Below are 25,051 nucleotides of genomic sequence, written 5' to 3' on the forward strand. Positions count from 1 at the left end.
AGCAGCAGTGAAAAGCCTGTATGATCTACGCCTCCCATCTTTCTCACTCCCTCGGCCGTCCTGTCTGTGCCTGTTGTGTGTTGTGAGGTATAAGAGCATCTTTCATACGTGCAAACTCCAAAGCAACATCGAGTGAGACACATGCAGCCCAGTGAATCATCTTTATGAGGTTGAGTGAGTTTTCCGTATGCCTTTAGAAAGCATATGTAAGACAAAATGAGGTATTATTTATGGATTTAGAGATTATGAATACAAACAGATGAACAAAGTGACACCTGCTTGAAAATTGTATTTTGCAGGGGTCATTCCAACTACTCTTTGTGCTGTTTATAAAATGTACTGACTGTTACAGGAAAAGCCTGTGCCTCAGTGACAGCTGTTCCAGTGAGATAACACACAAAACATGTTGACACATCACTTCTGTGTACAGCGGCTTGATGTCTGTGTTAATTTAGTATTCCTTTATTTATTTTGTGTATTTTGCATGCTTATCTCTCTCTCTCTGTATGTAGTCATCGTGTTTATTGGTCACAAATATACACCTCGGTTTGAAGCTGCAGTCTCTTTTGTCCTAAGCTGATATGCAGGGCAAGCTACTGCCTGCACCACCACTGATAGTGCTTTCCCCTTTTGCTTATCAGATCACTTTTGGATGTAGGGAGAGATGTGTTTGATGTTTAACCTTCACTTGTCGCCTCTGCAGTACGTTTGGAAACCATCCGCATGGAGAGAAAAAAAATGGCTACTCTGTGCGAACTGTGTGCAAAAACGGTTATGTGGTTTTAGATTGGAGCAAATCCAACAAGGCTAGATTTATGGACATAGTCAAAGCACTGTGAGCACTGTAATAAGGATCTACACCCATGTCATTCCAAGAGGCTTTAATCTGGATCACAGGTCAGTCTTTGTGAAGTGAACAAGAAATGAACAGTGGGTGTTTTACATGCCTACGAGATTTGCTTTACCTTATATCAAAGAAAAAAGAGACAAGGCAGGACATCTATATGTTCATATCTTCTGAGCTTTTAGCCTTTTCTACACATTTTCTATCCATGACTGATAGTGTTCAAAATAACATGAACTCCTTCTTACCTACAGTGCTGTGCACATTGACCACATGTGTGGTTAAACCAGTTGCAGAGGCTCGTTCACTGCTTGTACCCCCAATGTTCTTTTTCCGCCCCACTAGCCCTCCTCCCCTATCTGACATTTCTCTTGTATTAAAGCATTCTGGTGCACTGGCTTCTAATAGAACTATAGTGCTATGTGGGGACAACAAAGAGGCCCGAAAGAGAGTGAAATTATAAGCACATCTTCTCAAAGAACCAGAAATGTGCTGCAGTCCTTTTTTTAATTGAGTAGCCTTTAACCTTTTGCTCCCTTTGTGGATCAATGGATGGATTTACAGCATTTCATTACACTAAATTGCTCTCTTGAAGCACGAAATGTATGATTCTAGTGGTCAAGAAAAGAAAAAAGTGCAGCTCCAGATTTAAACTCTATTTTTGCATCAGTTCCCAAAGCTGATCAGTTGGCATTTGCATGTGGGGTCAGAAGCACCATCCAGAAAGCCAGCGCCAGTCCCAGAGGAAAAGACGAGCCCTTTTAGGCTTAACTAAGAGGAGCAGTTTCATATACAAGAGTTTGATATATGATTTGCTACAGGGACCAGTGGCTGGAGGGACTCCAGGGCCAGAGTAACAGCGTTAAAACTTGACAGAGAGAGACGAGAGAGCTTTGATGAGGAGTGGAGCTGAACTGGTTCAGAGCCTGTTGCTATGGTAGCCATGTGGAATAAATCAGCAGCGTGCATTCCATTCTAGAATGCCTTCAGCACCCCACCGACTCAGGTAAACCGAGACAGAATTTGAATGAGTGTGGAGTTCTCATGGGCATCCCACTGTGGGGAAAAAAAACAAAAATCATACCCAGTGGTTGATGGCAGAATTAGATTTTGTTTTTCCCTGCCATATGGGGTGTTCAATGGTATCAAGAAAAACAAAACAAATTCAATACTATGTTGCCCTCTGTGGTGAAGCTTAAATTGAATTAGAAGAGAAGATATATCAATTTATTCAGGTTGATTTCTGTTGTAATCTAAGCTCATATCACGACTCTACCTCCTGTCTTCTGCCTCATCGGCTAAGTCTCTCTCATTGTGTGCATGTGTGTGTCTGTGTGTGTGTGTGTGGACATGGACTGTGTGTCGTTATTGATCGCTAAACCACAGAGGTGACACCGGCGAAAGATGGCAGTTTTTAATGGCAGTTATTTATAAAGGGTATAACAGACACCATTCTCAATCTTAAGCTTAGTTGGAGGATATTCAAGGAGAATGATGAGCAACAGAGACCATCGTTTATGTTTGTTTGTTATTCTCACATTATGATTTAGTAAAGACAGCAAAGTCAAAACTATACATTTTGACTTAGTGGTTAAATAAGGCACAGTATGGATGAAGATGTGATCACAACCCAATAACTACAACATCTCTCTCTCTCTCTCTCTCTCTCTCTCCCTCTCTCTCCCTCTCTCTCTCTCTCTCTCTCTCTGACATCTCAGCTGGATGTTGCTGGATCATTGCTTGTTTTGCTAATGACATGCTCGGGTGGTCAACCCAACATTCTTTTCATCGTACGGAAATGTGGTGCTTGCGGTGTTAATCATTAAGTCTATTTGCAACACTGTTACAGTCAAACAAAATAAATTAAGGGTGAGAAAAAGAGGAAGCGAAAGAGAGAGAGAGAGAGGAAGGAGGAGAAGGGAAAGAAGGGACATTTGGGGGAATATCAGAGACAAGTGACATTTTGAAAAGACAGTTATATTTTCCATCTTGGCATCAAACGACCATCCTCAATTTAACATAAATAAAATATACATAACACAACACTGCTGGTACATTTGATCACATCTGTATATGTAGACACTTACAATGACAACAATAACCACTTATCGGAGCACTTTTCTAAAGTAGCATTTATTTTCATTGAGGGCTTAATTAAAATGAAAACATGCCTCATATATCCCTTATAGTGGTAGGCAATATCTTAATGAACGCATTGTGGCCTATGTAACCCTACATTTCCACACTTTAATAGTAGCAGTATCTTAAAGTTCAAGGCTTATATTAACATGAAATAACAACAGCACTATGTTTTCCAGTTTACGACATCTAAGCAGCAACAGAACTCAAAGTAGAGACTCAAAGTTATCGTACCAAAAGAGCTTAGAGGGTCTTTTCTTTAACACGTTGTTTTTCCCCCATAATAGATATAGTTATGTAGGTTTTGTCATGTTGAGTCAAGGAATGAGAGTTGGCGCAGAGGTGTATGGTAGCAGTCTCTGTGTGTGCGTTTTGATTGACAGCAGAGTCAGGCTGAGTCAGTCCACAGGAGCTGATTTGTTGCATTCTGTCTCTTCAGATCAGTGGCGATGTCGCTTCATCAGTTGTCCATCCTATACCAAGGCCTCTGCTCTGCACTGACATTTTAAGTGCTTCCACAGTGTCTGCACCAGATAATGAGTTTACACCACACAAAAAGGCAAAACACTGCTTTTATTAAAATACCAACTAGAGAGTGATAAATGTAGGTATAATAGTAGGACAGCCTGCTACTGTTGCTCTACTGTTACTGCACTCGTTTAAAGCAAAGTGAAACCTTTTTTTACATGGTGCAAACACTGAGTGAATCTGACCTTGAGACTCTATGTGTGCGTGCATGTGTGTATGTGCAGTTAGTGTGTGCTCCTCAGGTGTCCAAGGTGTGCCTGGGAGCTCGGTGGGAATTCTCCTCCCCCCTCCCTTTCCCTCTTTTCTCTCCAGCAGGAAGAGCATACTTCTTTTTGGTCTTTTTACGTTTTTTATCCGAGCACCACACTCTCTCACAGTATGCCTCCACTCTTTGAGCATTCCCGTAGCCAATCAGCTGGAGGAACTCCTTGTACCACAGCCTAGAGTTGGGGCCCGGGCCTGAGGAAGGAACCAGAACCCTGGGGCTGATGCTGGGGCCAGGTGGAGGGCCAATGAAGGAATGGCATGGAGCTGCAGCTCTCTCTCCCTCTCCATCACTTGCTCTGTGTATCGCTGACTCCACCCTCTCTCCTCTGAGCACGTGCAGAGTGATACGTAATAATGTGTGCACATAAGCATGTTCAACAGTCTGGCACACGTACACACCAGCGTCAGAGCTTCTCACTCGCAAAAACAGCAGCCCGTGGGAAGTCACGATTACCCGCTCATCACCTCGAACCTACAGGGAGGGAAGAAAGCCGAATGATTCAGAAGGCAGCTCAGACTTTTGCAACAGGGCTTGCTGCATTTTCTCGTATCTCATGAGGAGTTTGATTGAAACACCCACAGGACAAAAAGAGTTAAGAAAAAATGACTGGACTGGAAGTAATTTGATACTACTCACAATGATAGTATACTCACAATACAATGATTTCTTAACTGAACCTGGTATATGCCACATTTCTGTGTTGAATTATAATGTTTAAGATCAAACAACACAATGTATTCAGGAGCATTGGAATGCTAAACCTTTACAACCAAGACAAGGAACATTTTATTTGTGTTTCTATTGTCATTGAAATTTCAGACTTAAACAATTGACACTATATTTTCCCAAGATTGGGACAAACCACAAACTTGTCAACAGTGTAATTACTTTGGCGCTTTAATGGCCACCAATGCCCCTTCATTCAGCCCAACTGCACTGAAGTAGTTGCAGAAATCTTATCTTTAAGTCAAACTTGCACTATCTGCATGGCGTGACTTTTCTTTAGGTGTAAAAAGAAAAGAAAAAACCTGTTTTCTAGAAAGTTCACAAAAAAGAAAGTTCCTAAATTATTATTATTTTTTCATTTAATACAACTTCCTTGTGCAACATATCCTTTCCCACTGCAGTATACCTTTTCTATTACTTTTATTGTACTACATTTTGTGTGCCTGCCCTAAGTGCGGCACACAAAAAACACATAGATTGTCCTTTTTTTTGCTCACCTCATGTTTTTCTTCACCTCTCTGTAAGAACCAGAGGACCTTGGCTTGAAGTGATCGGGGAACACACTCCAGTAAAGTGCTGTTGCTCTCAACGCCGTAAACAAACCTCTCCTCTGCTCTCTGCCATTGCTCATCTACACACAGAAACACACATGTCAATGGAAGAGTTAAATAGAGAACAAAAGACCTTTATTTTCTAAAATAAACATTGGATGGTTTGTTTCACCCTTATCTACACTATCAGCAGCAGAAACACATCCTCTCAGTGCAACTGCAATCACACATGGAGTGTTCATGGTGTTTGTTTTCAGTGCTTGTGTGGCAAAATGTTGCAATACCAGCAAACAAACAAAAGCCTTTCCATATGCACTTAAAAAACAAAACATCATTCAGTCATTTCATACATCACTTACTGTCAATTTGCAGTCCATTACACAGCTGGACGGCGTTGCCATGGCGAATATCCTGCCGCCTGAATCGTCTACTGAGATTGGAACGAGAGAGATGGGGTAATTTATATTTATTTTTTTTACGTGACGGAAGTGCAAAAGAAAAAAGAAAGCATAGAGGAAGAAGAAGAGAGGAAAAAATAGAAAGAGGAGAGTGATCAAGTGCATACTAATAGACATTACATAATACCTGGCTGACACTTTCCTTACAGCCGGTGATAACGACTTGATAAAGCAGACTCGGAGCAGTGTGACATTCAGGGCAATATGCCACAATGGAACAGAAGTACTGTTAAAGGTGTGAACAGCTGGCATCCCACACACATATAGACACATCTGTAGGGAGAGAAGATGGCTCCTGTCTCACATTGTGTGCTATTACCTCTTAGTGAAGACTCCAGCAGGATAGAATCTAGAGCAGGTGAGACCATCCCAGGCACAGTAAGGGTCTCTGGCCAGACAGCAATCAGCACATTCAGAGCCATAGAGGTCACACTGATGCAGTCTGACCTGGGCCACACCAACCTCTGACCCCACATACAACTGTTGCTGTGGACCAAAATGAACAGACAGTTTAATTAGTATTTAATATAAAATAGATGGTTCCCTTTACCAACTATTTTAACATTATCAACAAGCACACGTTGTACTGTATACACATACTGTATAAGGACCATTTAAAGTCATGAAAGTGTTGCAATGTTAACATCTTGTGGTTTAAAAACGTATTGCATGATCAGTCAACATAAAAATTTAGACAATCCTCTTACCCTTTTCGGTGAAATTATTATCTCTTGTATAGGCACTGGCACCTGCAAATCAAAAGGAAATAATGGTTCATCATTTGATGTAAAATGAATGATAAAAAGCATTTAGTCACTGCAGGCCTCCTGACATGTTTCAATCCATTCCAAATCCCCCTTGAATGTATTTCAGATATACGTGGCAGCAGAGACCGTGTGCAGACTCATTTTCGAATGTGAACAATCTGTAGAATCGATATGTTCAAATCATGCTGAGGATCTCTCAGCAGGTAGCCTGCACAATCATACTTACAATACACCGCCTCATATGAAGGAAAAGGGGCAAATCAGCAGTCAGTGTTTTCTAAACGGCCCCTCCGACTGTCTATGTGCAGCATTACAGTGGACTCTGAGATGTGTGCAATACAGTAAATGCAACATTTGCTTGGTTACAAAGTCTACTTTGCTCTCATATTTGGTAGCTAAACATAGACTACCTTGAATACTTGCAGCTCTTCCAGCAGCACCTCCTCCATAGTGTCTGTGTCTTTGTTGTAGATAGTGATAATTTTCAACACCATAGAGTCATCTGATGAAAGAACACATTATCATGAGCTTTACAGGATATCTAAAAAAGCACCTTTCTTGTCACCATCAAAGAGTTTAGGTTCCAAACTGTCTCAGAGCAAAAATCTATTTTTTCTATTGTCTTAACTTGTACACTTTTTATGCCATCAACATGTTGCATTGAGTATGTGTGAGCTGATATATCAGACTATCTCAGTTGTTTGCATGACATTTTGGATGAAGCATTATAGGTAATAATTCTGGACTGTGTGTACCAGTGCCGATGTAGAGAACATGGTAATGTCCATCCTGGGCTTGTACTCTGTCCACAGCGATCTGGGTCAGCTTCCTCCCACCTGGTTCTGTCTGCAGCAAGACAGGTCTGCGGTGTTGGGGGAAGACTGGACGATACATGACAGGATGAGAACGTATGAATCGCAAAACCTCATCCGGAAACTCCTTCGAGCTGGAGAAACCCCCTCCATTCACTTTACTGGCACACTGTTAGAGAGGTGATGTGAGAGTAAGAGAGAGAGTGAAGGGGTGGATCAGAGACAGGAGAGGGCCTAAAAATGTTCTAGCACTATTTGCAGTATAGGGAGAGAGAAAAAAAAAAAGGCTGACAATCTTCAGTGAGGCTGAGCCTGTCCCTGTCTGACCTGCTGAGGTAGCTACAACAGTGCTGACATTTACACGCGCTGTCTGACATGCTCTCTACACTGTCCCACTCAGAGGATGTCTAGCGTGAACACAGACTAAAGGAGAGTGATGTGAATGCATAATGAGCATTAAGTAATGACATTCAAAAAAACATGTCTTTATTATGAGACTCACAGATCCAGGTCGAGGGTAGGGCACTCTGTCCTCATAAGGACTCCAGTGATGCTCAGGCCGCTCTCGGTAGGCATACTGACCATTAAAGGCAGCTCTTATATCGTCCATGTGATAGACACACACTGCATAGCCTTTAAACACCACACTGTAAAAGATGGTTTTCATCAGTCATTTAATATACCACAAACATTTTTGAATGAAAATTAAAAGATGATGTCATTCAACACTCACCTTGTTGTACTAAATAGGCCAAATATTTCTGGGTTTTTCTTGTCCTTGTTCTTGAGCACAAACACGTCCTCTGAAAGAAAAATACAATTGTTGAAATTAGCCATTGTTTGTTAGCCACACAAAGTTGAAACACATCTGTTTTATGGTAAAGATCTCAAAACGAGACACGGTGAACATGAAGAACATGACCACATTTTAAACATTAGTTGTTTTCATTGAAAGTGTGTGCATGTTAACAGAATAATTTACTAATAACATTGTTGTACTAGGTCAACAGGTTTGTTAAGGTGGTTTGTAAAAATGTTGTTAGAGGAAATTACCGTTTTTTCTCGTCCTAGGATGAATTTAAACACATAGGAAATGTTTTTAAGATAACATTTAAACTATAATCTCTGCTATTAGATGTCTTTAAAAACAAATCATTTCTAACAAAAAGATGTAGATAAATGATATTGTAAAGTCGTGTGGGCTAATGCCAATGGCTGGTTTCATAGTTAAACCATCATCAGTTTAGTGTTTGATACTAAGACTGTATAGTGCAAAGTAGTCTCCTTGAAGTCCTACCCAGCTCATCAAAGTGTGTATCGATGCCATTTGGTCCGGCCACAGAGCAGACAAGTCTGGTTTTCAGGAAGGAACTCCATCTATTCACCAGCATCCTCTGCCCTCCTTGGTCATTCTGAGAGATGAAGGCAGATATAGAAAGTGAGAGGAGTACTTAGGCTGGCTTATGTTCAGAATAAATATCTCCATAGTGTTAGCATTCTCACCGCACAGACTCGGCCAACACGTGAATACACGGCTTTGTTCACTCCCCCGGGATCTGCCTCACGCTCAGTGAAGAAGAAGTAAACTTTATCATCGTCGCTGTCATCGTTGTCAGGAATAACTGCTGAGCCCACGAATGTAGGTTCTGTAGAAGGAACATTTTGAAACAAAAGGCTAGAAATGAATCTTAAAGTAAAGGAAAGTTAGGTGTGTTAAGTTATTGGCACATACAGTGGCCCTTTAAAAAACGGTTATATAATCTGTACAAGGCGAACATGATTACACTGCATGAACTTGGCAGATAGCGTGTTTTTCTTTTATTTTCTCTTTGCGTGGAGGGGAAGTAAAGACTCTAGTTTCTTCTTTGAGTGAGGGCAGGTAAAACAAGATTTGTTATTTTCCAAACATGGATTGGGATTAAATTGTGAATCTTTTTATGTAAAGGGCTGTGTATTGCCATGCGTGGAACTAAGAAATTGAAATTAAATGGAATGAACTTTCATCTCATTAATGTCATTTATAGAAGGACATTAAAAATAATTTTAGATTGCCAAGCAATCCCAGTGAAAACACAAATACATGTGGAGACATGGTGTTATTAGTGCACACTTAATATACTTAAAGCAACCCAAGATTATGTCTTCGCATGTAAAACCTGATGAGAACAGCTACCTTAACACACAGGGCATTAAAAGTTACTAATAATCAATTTACATTTATGTTCATAATAATATCACTGTGATTGTGAAGACAAAAGTTGTGAATAGAATAGTTCTGAAAAAGACTTTGGACAGATCTCCAGCAGTTCCACTGGCTCGCTATCACACACTGCATTACATACAAAACTCTCTTTCAAGGCCCTCCGTAACCTGGCCCCTCCTTACTTCACTGAACTCCTCCACATAAACACACCCAGTCCGACCCTCAGATCATCTTCCTCCCTCAGCCTCCTCATCCGAGCAGCCCGTATGGCCACCATGGGGTCCAGATCCTTCAGCCGCTCAGCCCTCCCACCTCTGGAACTCCCTCCCACCTTACATCCGTAACATTGACTCTCTAGCGATCTTTAAATCACGTCTCAAAACCCATCTGTTCAAACAAGCCTTCTCACTCTGATTTCCTTCCGTTCCACTGCTGTTGTTATGTATATCTTTCAATGTCTCCTTTTTAACTTTTTATGTTTATGTGTTATTGTCTTTTTAAAACCTTGCATGTAAGGTGTCCTTCGGTTTTTTTGAAAGGTGCCCTTAAATAAAATGTATTATTATTATTATTATTATAATTATTATTGTTATTATTATTGTTATTATTATTATTATTATTTGTAACTACCAATACAATCTGTTTTCAACCATATGTACAGTATATAAAATATTATGTGATGATTTTCCATTTTGTACACGTACCACTGAGCTGCTGCCGGTCATCTCTTTCAGTGCGTGTGTAGGTCTGGTTGTTAAGACGACACAAAGCTCCATCGTTCTCCCAGTAATCAGTGTACAAGCCGATATAGAGCTCTCCCTCTAATGTAGACACACCAAACACACACACACAGGTGAAACAAAAACAATGGTAAACCTATTAAAGAAGAAACCCCCATTTACACTGACAAAATACTGATATGGAGCATGCACCACAAGATGGCAGTGTTGTCTCATTAAAGGTCAGTAAACCGTGCAAACCTTTATTATTTGAAATGCTTCGAGCTAAATATGATAGTCTCACATTTTTTCTTTGAGTTTAACTGGTGATTGAGATAGAGTGAGCATCATCTTACTGGACAGCGTTGAAGTGCAGGGGCTGTTGGCGTCATATGGACAGCGTCCTCTGCCACTTATAATACTTTCGTCTTCCAGAGCAAAGTGGCTGTCCTAAGTGCGGCACACAAAAAACACACATATGCAGGCAAAGCTATTAGTGCACAAATATGTATAAACAGAAATACACTAAAGATGCACACTTGCAAAGTCATTAACAACATGTGTCAAACACAAAGTTTGTGAAGCAATGAGATAGAAAGATGTGAGTAAGAGACGGAGGAATCAAGTGATAGATGAGTAGGACGAAGGAAGATAAATGAAACAAGGATTGATGGATGACCATAAGAGGAACTAAATCTGTAAAACCAACTTGTTCTGCTCTTTATCATACTGAGTCACTGCTTCTACTCTCCTGATCTTGTTGCCCTGCACAGCAGGTGGCAGACGAACACACACACACACACACACACACACACACACACACACACACACACACACACAGACAACCACACACATTTGTACCCCCAAAACCCCCCGCTGAATCACAGCTCATATATTTTGGTCCACCACAGTATTTATGACTGTCACTTGCAGATCAGAGATGTGTCATATATTGATTTATGAGTATGAAAGGAACCCCACTGTGCTGGAACTACCACCCTGCACATGACTGTAACAGAAGTCAGAATGTGGGTTAACCCTTTATACATTTATGCATTGACTATTTTTAGTAATTTCCATAAACATTACATATGGCCAGCCTTCTGCACCTCAGTAAGGTTGAGAAGCATATGATCCTCACTCAGCCAATCATAAGAGATCACCCTATAGCACTGATCCTGCTATTGTGGCATTTGAACCAAATATTGTAGCTTTGTCAATGTTTATTACAATTACAATTTTTGAAAAATGTTATAACAGAAATAAAGTTATGTTACGTCCCTGAAAAACACTATGAGGTTGAATTTTTGAATGTCAAAGTATTTCAATGAGTGCCCTGGAAAGGGTTAAACATTATTTCATGAAATCTGTCAAAGACAAACTGGAAACAGGTAAAATACAGTAGGCTGAACCAATATAAATCTACATGTAAGACTATGAAATGTGGGCTTTCTTTTTTGGACATTTTAGGCTAGAAGTGCACTCATCCTTCATTTTATTAGTCTGTGGTTGGTTTGATTAATAGCTCTAGTATTTTCCACTGAAAGATTTTCTCATTATCTGAACATTATTCCGCTTGAGTCTAGTGGTAGATGAGATTTCATTCACAGAGTATGACATTTATATGAGGCAATCTTGGAAAGAGATTAAGTTGCTTATACCAATCCAGTGTTAATCACTCGACCAGCATTCCAAAGATATGAGAAACGTTTAACGTTCTTCTTGTTTTGGAGGTGTGACCTACTGCACCAGTGCATGAAAGCAGAGAGGAAACCCAGACACAAATACAAGAAGACAGACACACATCTAGCATGGTTTCATGTTTGACATCAGGGAGATATGTGTTAGACAAAAATGCTCGCACAAATGTATGCAGGCAAATTTAAAGACCATCATGCACGCAAACCCTCCCGTTTTCCCTAAATTCCACTCTGACAGCTGACATGCTGACAGCATATTCCAAATGACCTTTTAAATAAGAAACTTGCTCCTGCACCTGGCCTGTTCTCCCAACCTACCTGAACTGTATTTGTGTCACTTTTTTTTAAAATCATGGATGAGCAGCTTTTGTCATACATACTCTCCTTCGGACAAAAAGTTCCCCCTATCTTACATGCTGTCTTTTTCATTCGCACCACAAGTCAACCTTTGTTTCTCCACTGCTCAAAACAATAAAGGGAACACTTAAACAACACAATGTAATTCCAAATCAATCACACTTCTGGGAAATCAAACTGTCCACTTAGGGAGCAACACTGATTGACAATCAATTTCACATCCTGTTGTGCATATGGAATACACAACAGGTGGCAATTATAAACAACTAGCAAGACACCCCAATAAAGGAGTGATTCTGCAAGTGGTGACCCCAGACCACTTCTCAGTTCTGATGCTTTCTGGCTGATGTTTTAGTCACTTTTGAATGCTTGCGGCGCTTTCACTCTCGTGGTAGCACGAGACGGAGCCTACAACCGCCACAAGTGGCTCTGTTAGTGCAACTCATCCAGGATGCCTGTGGCAGGAAGGTGTGCTGTGTCTGTCAGCGTAGGGTCCAGAGCATGGAGGCGCTACCAGGAGACAGGCCAGTACATCAGGATACATGAAGAAGGCCGTAGGAGAGCAACAACCCAGCAGCAGGACCGCTACCTCCGCCGTTGTGCAAGGAGGAACAGGAGGAGCACTACCAGAGCCCTGCAAAATGACCTCCAGCAAGCCAAAATGTGTCTGCTCAAACGGTCAGAAACAGACTCCCTTAAGGTGGTATGAGGGCCGACATCCACAGGTGGGGGTTGTGCTTACAGCCCAACACCGTACAAGACATTTGGCATTTGCCAGAGACCAACAAGATTGGCAAATTCACCACTGGCGCCCTGTATTCTTCACAGATGAAAGCAGGTTCACACTGATGACAGAGTCTGGAGACTTGGTGGAGAACTTTGCTGCCCTCCATGTGCTCGCTAGAGGTAGCCTGAATGCCATTAGGTACCGAGATGAGCTCCTTAGACCCCTTGTGAGACCATATGCTGGTGTGGTTGGCCCTGGGTTCCTCCTTATGCAAGACAATGCTAGACCTCATGTGGCTGGAGTTTGTCAGCAAACTCCAGCATAGCATAGCATCAATGTCATGAAGACATTGATGCTATGAACTGGCTTGTCCATTCCCCAGACCTGAATCCAATTGAGCACATCTGGGACACCATGTCCATCCATCCAACAACACCATAATACACCACAGACTGCCAAGGAGTTGGCGGACGCTTTAGTTCAGCTCTGGGAGGTGATCCCTCAGGAGACCATCCACCACCTCATCAGTAGCATGCCCAATTCAATGTAGGGAGGTCATACAGGCATATGGAGGCCACACACACTACTGAGTTTTAAGGACATTACATCAAAGTTGGATCTGCCTGTAGTGTGTTTTTCCACTTTAATTTTGAGTGTTACTCCAAATCTATTTTGTTGTCAGCACATAAAACTATGTAAAGACCAACGTATTTAAAAAGCATACTTCACTCGTTCAGATCTAGGATGTTTTATTTTAGTGTTCCCTTTATTTGAGCAGTTATAGCAGCATGTGCCAATCCAAGCTGAACGTACAGTTCAGGGAGCTTATGGGTGAAAATGTACTTAGTGTTAGGCCATGGTCATGACATTACTAACTGTAAAATGAAGAAAGATTCAACATTTCATTGGAACAATCATGTTTTGCTGCCAGCGCTTTGCAACAAATGGGAAAGTGACCCAAGTTTTTAAAGAAGGCAGAGAAAGAAGGATTCTCCACCATGGGATAACCAAGATATATTAAGTGCCAACCCTCTGGCTTGAGGAACCTTTGAATAAAACTTGAATTTTCTTGTTGTTACACAAAACCATTATTTGGTCTTGGACTCACCTGCTGTGTATTTCCCACTGTGACAAAGCCGCAGATTGGGTTGAAGGCTCCTGTTCCACATACTAGCAAGTGAGTCTGGTTGTACTGTTGCAAGACCTTTATATAGTTTGCACACTCCGGCTGTTGGACAAGACACAGAGAGGAATGGGGTAGGGAGGTCATCAGGGCAAATTGAGGCCAAGCAGGGATAATTGTGAGACGGAAAAATTCCAGGTTTTCACAGCATCATCAATAATGTCTATACATAGGTTAAACAATGGTCAATGAGCACTGAGGGGTACATAAATAAACCCAGACAAGCTTAAAATTGCTTTAATCGAACATTCCACCTCTATCATACATTTATTTTACACTCAATAACATTTCCAAGTTACTTCACATTATTAGCGTTGTTGTTGCTGTAAACGTCCATCTTCGATGTACTACTAGTGCCTAGTAAGGATCACTTTTCCATAGAAGTTTGATCTTTACCTTTTCCCTCCCCTTCATTAGACATTCCTCGATCTGATATTCTGTACTGGACCACTGAATCTGAAAGAAGACACACAATATCACTTTTATTCAGACAGTGTTATTAAACCTTGAATAAAAAAACAAAAAAAAACAAAGAGGTGTTCAAAGAGCCGTACTTAAAAATTGCCCGATTTCAGCTTATTAAAAATCCAGTCAAAGTTCAAGGCCAACCAAACACTTCCTTATGTCTGCACACACACGCTCAGTTTGGTTAACCTCTGCCCTTTGGGTGTCTCATTTAAATATCTCTCACTTCCTTTTAGGCCAGGAGGACAGATGAAAATATACCTACCTCTCTGTGGTGCACGTTAACCCGGTCCAGGCGAAGAGAGTACAGAGCATTTTTAGACCCCACATAAAGCCTCTCATGGCCTTCATCAAGCAGCATGGTCTGAGGCTGAAGAGCTGCTCCATGTCCCTCAAACACCCAGGTCCTGTTCAGCTGCCAAAGCTCTGCAGACAACAAACATAAACTAATTATAGCAACACAAGATCATTTTTTTAGGGATTGCTAGCTGGCTGTCAAGATAGACTTTCATTTCAAAGGTGGATTCTCATCCTGTATGGGGCCTTAAGCGAGACCAAATTAGACCCGAGCCTTTTCTCCAGAGATTTCTAACTGCTACAGTAACATGCAGCCGAGTCTCATCTGCTCCCATGGCCAAGGGCAACATGTGTTTCTGATTCATAGCGTCCCCAAGAGAATAGCAAAGAGCAGCAGCAGGGTTATCTTTCCATCACTTTTCTCACTCTCTCAAGTAGGACTTTTCCTCCTTTCCCTCTCAACTCAGCTACATTTGTTTTCATCATCAGTAAAAGCGCAGATGGACTGAAACAGGACAGGCACTTCAAAGCAGACCTCGTACACACCAATGCTTACCAATAAATTGCATAGAAGACGAGTGTTGGACATTGAGGAGGCTCAACTGAGAGGACAGTTTAGTTAAAGTAAAAGCACTTAGCACTACATAAATGTCATAAAAGTCATGGGAAATATGTTATCACCTGGAGGGACATTTGATGCACATAGTGAGACCTATGGTTTCTTATTAGACAGATGTTGTTTTTTTAAACAGGAAACAGAACAAGTCTCTCCATGTGTCAATAGTTTGAGATCATCTTCCAATCCCTGTCAGTGTTGCTTTAGATGATTTCAAAAAAGAAGCATCGACCCATGATAGATATGTCATTCCACATAAAACAAATGCCCATCACTGTAACAACAAACCACGCAGATGAACAGATAGTTAGCAAGCACACAAGCTGCACACACGTCTATCTGATTGAGCATGACAGGGTGTTGCTCTCTGGGAGCTTCTGGAGGCAGTTTAGGGATGAAGGTTTTAAACAACGTCCTAAAGGGCTCAAAGGTGTGGATTTCCTCTGGGCAGCACTTGTCTGAAAAACCTTTTATTAACATGTGATTGAGTTGGACAGGGTGTCGTTGTAAAAGAAGAAGGGGGTATCTGGGTTGTGTTAGCAGATCTTTCTAAAATCTCAGACTGATTCAAGCAGGCAAGCCGCGGTTTGTGATAACTTTTATACACAACAGGCAGTACTCTACATTTGTGTGACATCTATGGAGCCATTAGCCCACCCATGCACTACTATGAGAGGAAAAAAAAATTAACCAATGCCCAACCTGTCAACGATTCAAAAAGAAGACATTTTTGACATGGTGGGCCTGCAGGGGGTTAATTGTATGATTTGCTTTTCTAGCGTCTGTATATTTTTACTGGTATTTGAGCTTCAAGATTGACGGAGAGAGTGTTTATCCCGTTTCTCCATATTACTCATAGCAACAACCACTCAATGGAGGGTTTTATTTGTTCAATATGGGATCAGGTATCCACAGAGGAGTGGGTGAACGTGTATTTTGTTGCTATTAAGATTTCTGTGTTGGAGACCGTTTGTTTGAGTAGCATTGGACCTGGACACGTTATGTCGCAGAAAGTGTGGGGAAGTGGCAGTGGTGTATCAGGGCTCAGACATGCTTCCTGTAATTATCTAATCCACACACACTTGGAGCTCCTTTTTTTTCTTGCGCACACACGCACACACATACATACACACATACATACACACACACACTTTCAGTGTCTCTCTCCTCTATCTCCTCACAGTTTCCTCTAAGTCAAGCTTAATTTGGAACAAGGACATTCCACTATGGCGTTTCTATGAATGTTAGGCCAGCTTTAAAACAATCAGCTCCTTCTCTACATAAAGTAGGATCTGTGACCAGATATTCAGATGACAGATTTAGACAGCTATATATGGAGATGGAGTAAACACTCTATATTCCAAACATTTTTTTCCATCCAGTCTTCACTTCACGTCATCATGAATAATAATGAGAGGGAGCAGATTTAAATACAGGGAGGTGCTTTATGTCCCTCTTGCACATAAACTTAACACAGATACATCTAATTTGGTCACAAATGTAGGACTGTAACTAGATATTTTGGATGTATATTCCTTTTTGTACTGATATGGTACCGTTCCATGCATGCATGCTCAAACAGATGGACAAAACTGCTAAAATGAAAGCAAAGATTTCTCACCCACCTTTAAACAGGAAGAAACTATAATCACTTAAATAATAAAAGAAGCTGTTGTTTAATTACACATGATTACAGACTCATGAAACACAATTGTAGGATCTGATTACAGTAACACACGGAGAGACGGATCAGCAGGCACATTGCTGTTCAATGGTTTTCTCCCCTGTCATTATGTACGCAGTAACAAACAGTTGCAGCCACAGCTCAAGTGTAGAAGGGAAATGGGGGATTTCCGCATTTCTCCTCTCCTTCCTCTCTCTCTCCAAGTCTTTTTTTACCATTTGCAGTATGTGACGGCTGCTTAGCCGCCAGCTAAAGAGTTGAGAGAAGGCAGAGGAAAAGGACGAAGACGGTGTTTCTCTATCACCAACTGAGCCAAGGAGACACACAGCCCGACTGTGATCCCACTTCAAATGGAAAGCAGGGACAAAAAAGGACTCCCTGAAGACAGACACTTTCAACGGCTGTCTGAGGAGGGCTGAGAGATGTCTGACAAGATTTGGGGAAGTGAAATCAAAATAAACTTTGAGATCCCCTCTTTATCCATGTATGGAAACTGTCAGGGAGAACCACGTCTGTGTGTGTAATCGGTGTAACCTACTTTTCACCAGGAGTCTGTTAGCAGCGGTGAAACGTTTCATAAAAAAAATAAATACAATCTACTTAAATCTTAAAAACAGATTAAAATCTATAATTTTATGATCTATTACCATTGTATTACCCATATGCAGTGTTACAAATCACACTCTTTGTAGGCAGCCTCTTGTTCCCAAAGCAATAATCCTATGGAGGCTAACTCCATAAGTAATCCAAGTAATGGGACTTTGGCACAGAGTTATTGGAGTGAACTTGAGTTAAAAGGGACCACAAGAAGTAGAGGGTCTGTTCTCCTTATGTCGTTTAGGCTGGACTGTGAGTGTGGAGCCCCTGGGGTTGGGGTCAGGAGCCTGAGAACTGGGGTGTCGTGTCATTATCGGCACAAAGCCTGTTCCCTTATCCTCTTGTGTGTGCGTGTGTGTGTAGGGAGAATGATGTCACAGAGCAAAATGAAAGCCACATTGAGTGTCTAAGAGAGAAAAAAGGGAGCAATATATGTGTCTCTGAAATAAAGATTAAGTGTAAGTCTAACCTGATGGCCTGATGTCATAAATTAGAAGAATTCCTTGACTACTTTAAGTTTATAGTTTTATCATCCTCAATAGATTCAGTATATACCTCTCAGTCAAACACTGCAGCTTTTCACATATACATATGGCATGTTTTAATAAGCTTTCGTAAAAAAAGCAGTGCACTGTCTTTGACTGACATTTAATTAAAGAATATCCCCATCTGTTCCAAACTACACTGCCTCAACCGTGCATTTATATGACCTTGGAGTCCAATTGAATTAGCTGTTGATGTGGCTTACTGTATGTCAAAGGGCTCAGGCTTTATTTCAAAAGTCTTGTTGAAAGCGATCTGATTTTGAAAAAGACCTTTTTTTCAAGCAATGTCTGCAAAATGTTAGATTCAATTTTTCGTTACCTTGATCTGTTGAAATAGATTAGGCATAATACTTTCAGAATCTTTATGAACGTGACATGATTGTTGCTATAAGAATGGTTCTGTTTCTCATTTGTTCGTAGTACAGTCCACTAGTGTTTCAGCTTCCATCCACAGACTCTTTGGGTTTTGCAAATCTCTATAAACAATTATCTGTGCAGCCCACACACTGCGGTTAGATTTTTTCTTTCAACTCCAACTTACACACTTCACAAATACTTGGCCAGAAGTTATCCTGAGTTATCCCTAACCCCTAAAAATGGGAGACCTGTGCAAAAAATTAGCTCGAGATTGGACTCAATGGGTGGAGAAACATGGGAGCAAACAAACAAACAAAAGACTGGATGGATTTTTTTCACATTTTGTAGGTCGTTAAACACTCTTTAAGGAATCAATTGATGTTCAGTGTCTTGCCAAATGACACGTTGATATGTGGACAGTGGGAGTGGAAACAAAACCACAAAACTTCCAATAGAGAGACTACCTTTCTACCACTGAGCCAAAGCCAGCCCTCTTTAATGACATATAAATGGTGCTTTGCTTTAAATGCAATCTCACCCGAGAAGCTCCATGCTTTGAAGTGCTTGCTAACTTTGGATTCTTATAATATCACTAAACTTGAGTCATCTCCTCTCTGTGGTCCCTGCATGGCGAAAAGGTCAGAAAGGATATTGGAGTTTCACCAGCTGCCTTCCCCTCTGGACATCTCATTAATGACATCGAGAGCACACACCTAACACAATGGGAGAGGAGAGGCCGCTGAGGTGTACACAGACAAAATGAGAAAGTGAGGAAGAGAGGAGATTGGGGATTGAGTGGAGGGGAAGGGGTTTAAAAAAAATACAGTTTTCCTTTTCTCACCTAAAAGGTGTGATTTATATAATCATCACCATCCTCTCCATTTTCCAGTGGTATGATATAAGGCTTATGACTGCCCCATGGCCATGATCCAATATGGTAAATGTTATTATAGGTCTCTGCACATGAAGGTGGAAGAAACTTAATAGGACTCCTCACTTTGCACATTAGCTTCCAGGCAGAAACAACTTTAGGCCATATTGGTATTCCCCATCTCACCCCCAGAGGAAAGTCACCTACAGCAACATCATTTTAAGGCTGTATAATAAAGAGAGCTTTTTCTTGTCTGGAGAGGAAGGTTTAAAATTACAGCTCAAAGGGGGGGTTTCATACATCAGTAATTGCTACCTGAGTAATCCTTGTGTGCACGCATGCAGGTACCTCGGCTCCTCCTGCTCACATTGTACATTTTACGGACTGAGAAATGAAATGTCTGCAATAACTTTTAAAGTGTGTTGACCTATCAATCAATCAATCAATCAATCAATCTTTATTTATATAGCGTCAATTCATAACAGGCGTTATCTCAAGACACTTTACAAAAAGCAGGTAAAGGACCTTACTGATGCCTATGTATTGGCAAGGTGCTCTGATGCTGATTTATATTCTCTTTCATACTTGTAAAAGCATATTGTATTTAGGTAGGTAGGTAGCAAATAGATAGATAGATCAATGATAGATTGATAGAAAGTGACTTGATCTGATTAGGTCATCACTAATGCGCAAACTGCTGTATCACACCCTCTGCAGCTCTAACCAAACATGACGGTGTTAGAAAAGGCTGCAATGTGAATCTAAACCTGGCAATCTACCTGCAGCCTGCTGGCACTTTGACACATACAAGCTGTGCTACAGCTTCATTAGCAGCAGAATTAATACTCAGCAGGTCTGAATTTGAAACCGCTGCAAAGGCAGCCTTATCTGTGTGTGTCCAATGATAAAATGTAACCTAAAGATGATCATTATTTCTGGTCTAAGGGAGCACATCTCAAGAAGGGTCAAATAATCCAGTGATTCTAGAGTTCAACTGCGGTCAAAAATTCAAGCTCTTGTGGTGTGACCATTAGTCCACGTTCATGGTCTTTGGAATGTGTGCAGTCAAAGGGTCAACTCTCTTCAAGTCACGTACAGTCTGTGATTGTAACTTTATACAGAACCCCATGTTGTCAAAGTTACATCTTTAAAGGTTTGAAGTAGTAATTTTCACTGGTCCAATAATTTCGACAAGAGGGAGAAAAGATGAAAGCTGGTTGATGATTCCACTCCGTGTGTGATGTGAAGCAAAGATCAAAGCATGCACAGATAAATCTTGCATGGAAGGAAGGTTTTCCCTGAAACACATGATGATGTGCCCAAAGGAATTAATTCCTAGAAACCAGGAGAAAGATAATCTGATATTTTATTGACATTTCTATTGATCCAACTCTTGGAATCTGCCTATTTAACCAGAAGCAGAATGAAAATATGTCAGTTCTGATATTATTTAGTTTTCTTTCACTCTTTCTGATAAAGAGGATAATCCACTTTTAACACTAAATTGTGATGGCAGATGTTATGGTAATATCATATGTTCTTAATCCTTTGGGTGAATAATTAGAACTCCATCCCTCTCCATCTCCCTGAAATCCATCCAAGTCATGGGTGTGTGGAGTATTCACACAACTCCATCTGTAGATGTGCAGGTGTGTGTGTGTGTGTGTGTGTTTAAGTTTGTGTGAACTTAAGGGTGTGTGCAAAAATCACCGGCAGAGTCCATGAGGCATATATTAAGGCTTAGATGTTTTTCATTCCATAATGATAGGATCCAACTGCTGTCTTTGCAAGGCGCTACGTGCTAGCCAGAACATGTAAAAGGGGATGGAGAAAGAGAGAGAGAGAGAGACAGAGAGATAGGTGGGACGTCAATCAACGTAGCAGCTTTCCCTTTAGGTACTTATAGAATTGGGTGAAAAATAAAAGTCAAGATAGTAAGAAATATAGATGTAACATGTATTACTAAGCACATCAGCACTTCCACTCCACTTCCACTTTTCTTGATATACGATATGAACTTTGACTAACAGCATCTCTTTTTCCTTCTTACTTCAGCTTTCAGTTTCAACCAAATGTTCTCTTCTATTCTCATCACTTAGTACAGAAAAAAACTGTGCTTTAATTATTTCTTGTGTTGCTCCTGACAAATGCCCACTATTTAAAAAGGGAATGTACAGAAAACAATACACGTGCAAAACAGAAAACCTGTCATAGCAGACTTGCTGCTCCGTATTTATTAGTTATACACCGTCCAAATTCCACACCTATATTCAACCATGACTAACAGGCTTATGTGGAATCATCACCTTCTGTTGCCATAGAGATCAAAGAAAAAAGAGATGTTTACTCAAAAGTGTCATCTTTCATCACAAGATAAAACCCTCATCGTCATCGTAGAGATACACGAGAATCAGACAACATACCGCTGCATGCACCACAACACAACACACTCTTACACACATAAAAAGACACGCACAAACAGTTATCACTTTCTTATTTCCATGGCCCAGAGAAAAGAAAAAAAATCCTCCATCTCTCCGCCACTATGGCATGAAAGCCACATTGTGTATTCTCAGCCAGCATGGCCGACTGATCAAAACAAACTGTGGAGACTGGAATAGAAAAAAAAAAATGAAACTTCAAAAATTGAGAGCAGTAGATAGCTCTGTAAAATCCAACTCTGCATTTTTAGTTAATTTTTTTCTCTATCATCAAACTTCAATGAGCACCATGACAAAGTTGAAAGCAGCAACTTTAATTTACATACAGGATGCGGCTCCTCTGGATTTATTTAGTTTTCTGCATTTAAAAAAAACAACCTATAAACACAATTGTACTTTGCATTTAACTTAAAGGTGTCAATAACTATTTGGAATACTAACTTTCATTTACGATATGGTGCTGCCACAAAACGTTGCAGTCAATGCTCCCATAAAGGAAGCGTTGATGTGGAAAGGATGATCAACATTCTGCTCAGTTACACCTGTCTTATTCTCAACCTCCATGAGAGGCAGCGAACAGAAAATGCTGGTTCTCGTTAATGTTGCATTAAGTGTTCTGAACATTAAACTAAATGTTGCATCAGCTGAAGGCTGTCCTTGCCTTTATGTTTATGTAACAAAGAAGAACATTTGCATTTGTGCAAGAGCAGATTTAAGGTTACAAAAGAAAGACCCGCTTTTATTTCTTACCTTTGTTGGAGAGTCGTATCCTTGGGTAGATGCTGTGGGCTGTGTGAGCCGTACCCAGCAGAACCAGATACAGCAGCATCAGTGTCAGATAAACAGTCCTTATGCACTCTTCCATCATAGTTGGGACAAGAACTCTGCGCTAATTAAAACAGAAATCCTGCAAGTCCCGTCAAGAAGGGCAGCAAAGTCCATGAAAAGGAAAGCCCACTGTCTCACCCTGAAAGTTTCTGCAAGCTATAACAATTTGTCAAAAGTCTCTTTGGGGCTAAAATCCTTTTTTGCAGGTGATGTATCTCTGCAGCCTCTTTAAAGTCTCTGATTTCCCCTATCGCTGTCGGTTGAATGCTGCATCCACCCACCACCTCAGTGGACAGGATAGTGATCTGACTATTGTCCTTGTTTGGTTGTAATAACCAGGGAGAGGAGAAGTCCAGTTGCTACATTCACGCCGCAGTGCCCACTGTTCTGTCCATATGTCAGTCCTTATGTCTGTATGCCCAGTTTAGATCCAGTCCTTTTGATGACAGAAAAAAAATCTCACACAGGTAAGGAGGTGCTGATTTGTAAACCTCAATGAATCCCTCTGTCCCTGCAGGCTGAGGCAGGGCTGTAGCTCCTGCACTGTTTCCTCAGGCTGTGTTCCTCCTCTGAAGTCCACTGGAGCCAGTCATTCTCTGGACAGTAGCCCAGGAAAAGCAAGAGCAAGGGAAAAAAAGGCAGAGTGGGAGAAGGGGAGGAATAGGGGAGGAGTAGGGAGCCTCGTGCCTGGCGTGCTGTCTCTCTGCACTGGGGAAAGAAAGTGAAGCTTGAGCTCCAAACTCTGCTCACGTTCCAGCAGCCAGGGAGGATCCCAAAACCTCAGCTCCAAACCTCAGAGAGTCAGTTAAGATGGCTTCTACCACATGCTACTGATCTGGGCAGAGGCCACCTGCCATGCTGTGGTGTGAGAGAAAAAGTCGGTGTGTGTGTGTGTGCCGTGGAAACATAGAGAGTGTGTATCAGCTTGAAAATTGCCTGCTCCCTCCTCTATATTGCCTGGAGATCTCTCTCTCTCTCTCCCTCCCAGGCAGCAGGATTAAGTGTGCCGAGTCTCCCAGGCAGTCCCCTGCCTCCCATGTCACTCTAAAGACCACCCCTTGCTTCTCCCCTTCCCCACCTTCCTCTCCTTCACCACCACCACCTCTTATTGCTCCAACCCTCGGCTGCATTAACTTGGACCTTAGCCAAAGCCTTTCAGCCTCTTAACTCACCTCTGGCACCTCTTTCATTTTCAATTATTGCTGTCTTTGTGTTTGTTTCCATTTGGGTAGTCATTATAGCTGTTACCATGGATTTCCGTGAACAAGGTTCCTTTCATGGCAATTTTCTTCTCCCTTAACTCTCCTTGTGGTTATCTGTCTACCCATCTCTCACACTCCTCAGTCGTGCAGAACCTTCTTATTACTCTGTCCTTGTGTCCTTCGCAGCCTTCATTTATGTATCATAACAGACCTGGCCTTTGCAAAGTCCTTCTTTGGAACTGTTTGTTCTTTTGTGAGGTTTGTGTTATTGTAGCTGTGTTTGAGGTTCTTGGGTATTATAAGTATTGTGTAAAATAATACAACTAATTAGTAAACATCCTTGTAATTTGTCCTTGTATCCTTGTTATTTTTCTCAAGGTTTTAGACTCTCAGATTTGGCTCAACAAGAACACAACACTCTCTCAAAAAAAAAAAAACACAGACAAGATGTGACTGGATTCATTATTGAATTTGCACATATCCCACAGTAAAGTCCCAAAGGCGTCCAGTTACTGGTGCAAAGAGTTGTCTGTCTCCGGTAAATCTCTCTGTAATACATCTGTTTCTCTCTGTCTCTTTCTCATGGCTGTGTGGTGACAACAACAATGAGTCATGCTGATCCCTAAAATGGAAGCATTCCATCAGTGTGCAAAGGGAAAAAAGTTTCCTTTTGTTCTTCTTCTTCTTCTCTGGTTTACATTGTGGTGTAATTGGGGTTTTTTGCTTGTTAAACAGGGATGACTATAGGAACATTTCCAAAGCTTAATTTTTTATTGATTGAAAAAAAATCATGTGACAGCATAGACAATATCACATTTTTTTGCAAGAACAATGCAAACATTTTTTTAAAAGGGGAGGCAGAAAATTGGAAGGAATGCATGCTCAGTGGGAATACAAACAACTTGCAATCCTTTACATCAAGACACATTCTTTAATATGGGATTTCCAGGCATTAAGTGTAGCAGCTGCACCCGCACCCCTTGGCACCACCCTGGGATCTGATGACTCCAACTCCCACATTGCACCTGTTCCCTGCCAGAACAGAAGGACTTTGTATGCGGGGGAGGGAGGGGGGTGGGGTCATCTTGTAACATACACTATGCCTGTTTTTTTCATTGCCTGGTGCAATTAAAGACTCATCTGTTGTTGAGGGTGAGACAACTGGT

The 25,051-nt window shown here is 41.2% G+C and overlaps 1 protein-coding gene across 2 annotated transcripts; it reads right to left on the minus strand.

Moving 5' to 3' along the window:
• Window positions 1–938: 938 nt before the first annotated feature.
• On the minus strand, window positions 939–23,619 carry sema3e (sema domain, immunoglobulin domain (Ig), short basic domain, secreted, (semaphorin) 3E). 2 transcript variants are annotated; one of them, XM_079345382.1, is made up of 17 exons: window positions 22,606–23,619; window positions 14,713–14,873; window positions 14,379–14,438; window positions 13,908–14,027; window positions 10,372–10,465; window positions 10,001–10,117; window positions 8,597–8,739; window positions 8,391–8,505; window positions 7,827–7,896; window positions 7,596–7,740; window positions 7,037–7,262; window positions 6,692–6,783; window positions 6,222–6,263; window positions 5,834–6,000; window positions 5,416–5,483; window positions 5,003–5,136; window positions 939–4,250 (listed from the first exon to the last, which is right to left on the minus strand). In XM_079345382.1, exons 1-17 carry the CDS (start codon window positions 22,721–22,723, stop codon window positions 3,750–3,752), a joined length of 2,373 nt encoding a protein of 790 aa, XP_079201508.1. In that variant the 5' UTR covers window positions 22,724–23,619; the 3' UTR covers window positions 939–3,749. The 2 variants fall into 2 exon arrangements, with proteins under 2 accessions (XP_079201508.1, XP_079201507.1); XM_079345381.1 differs by having other exon boundaries at window positions 5,416–5,486.
• Window positions 23,620–25,051: the final 1,432 nt, after the last annotated feature.

Source organism: Symphodus melops (genome assembly GCF_947650265.1).
Source record: "Symphodus melops genome assembly, chromosome: 6".
Classification (NCBI taxonomy): Eukaryota; Metazoa; Chordata; class Actinopteri; order Labriformes; family Labridae; genus Symphodus; species Symphodus melops.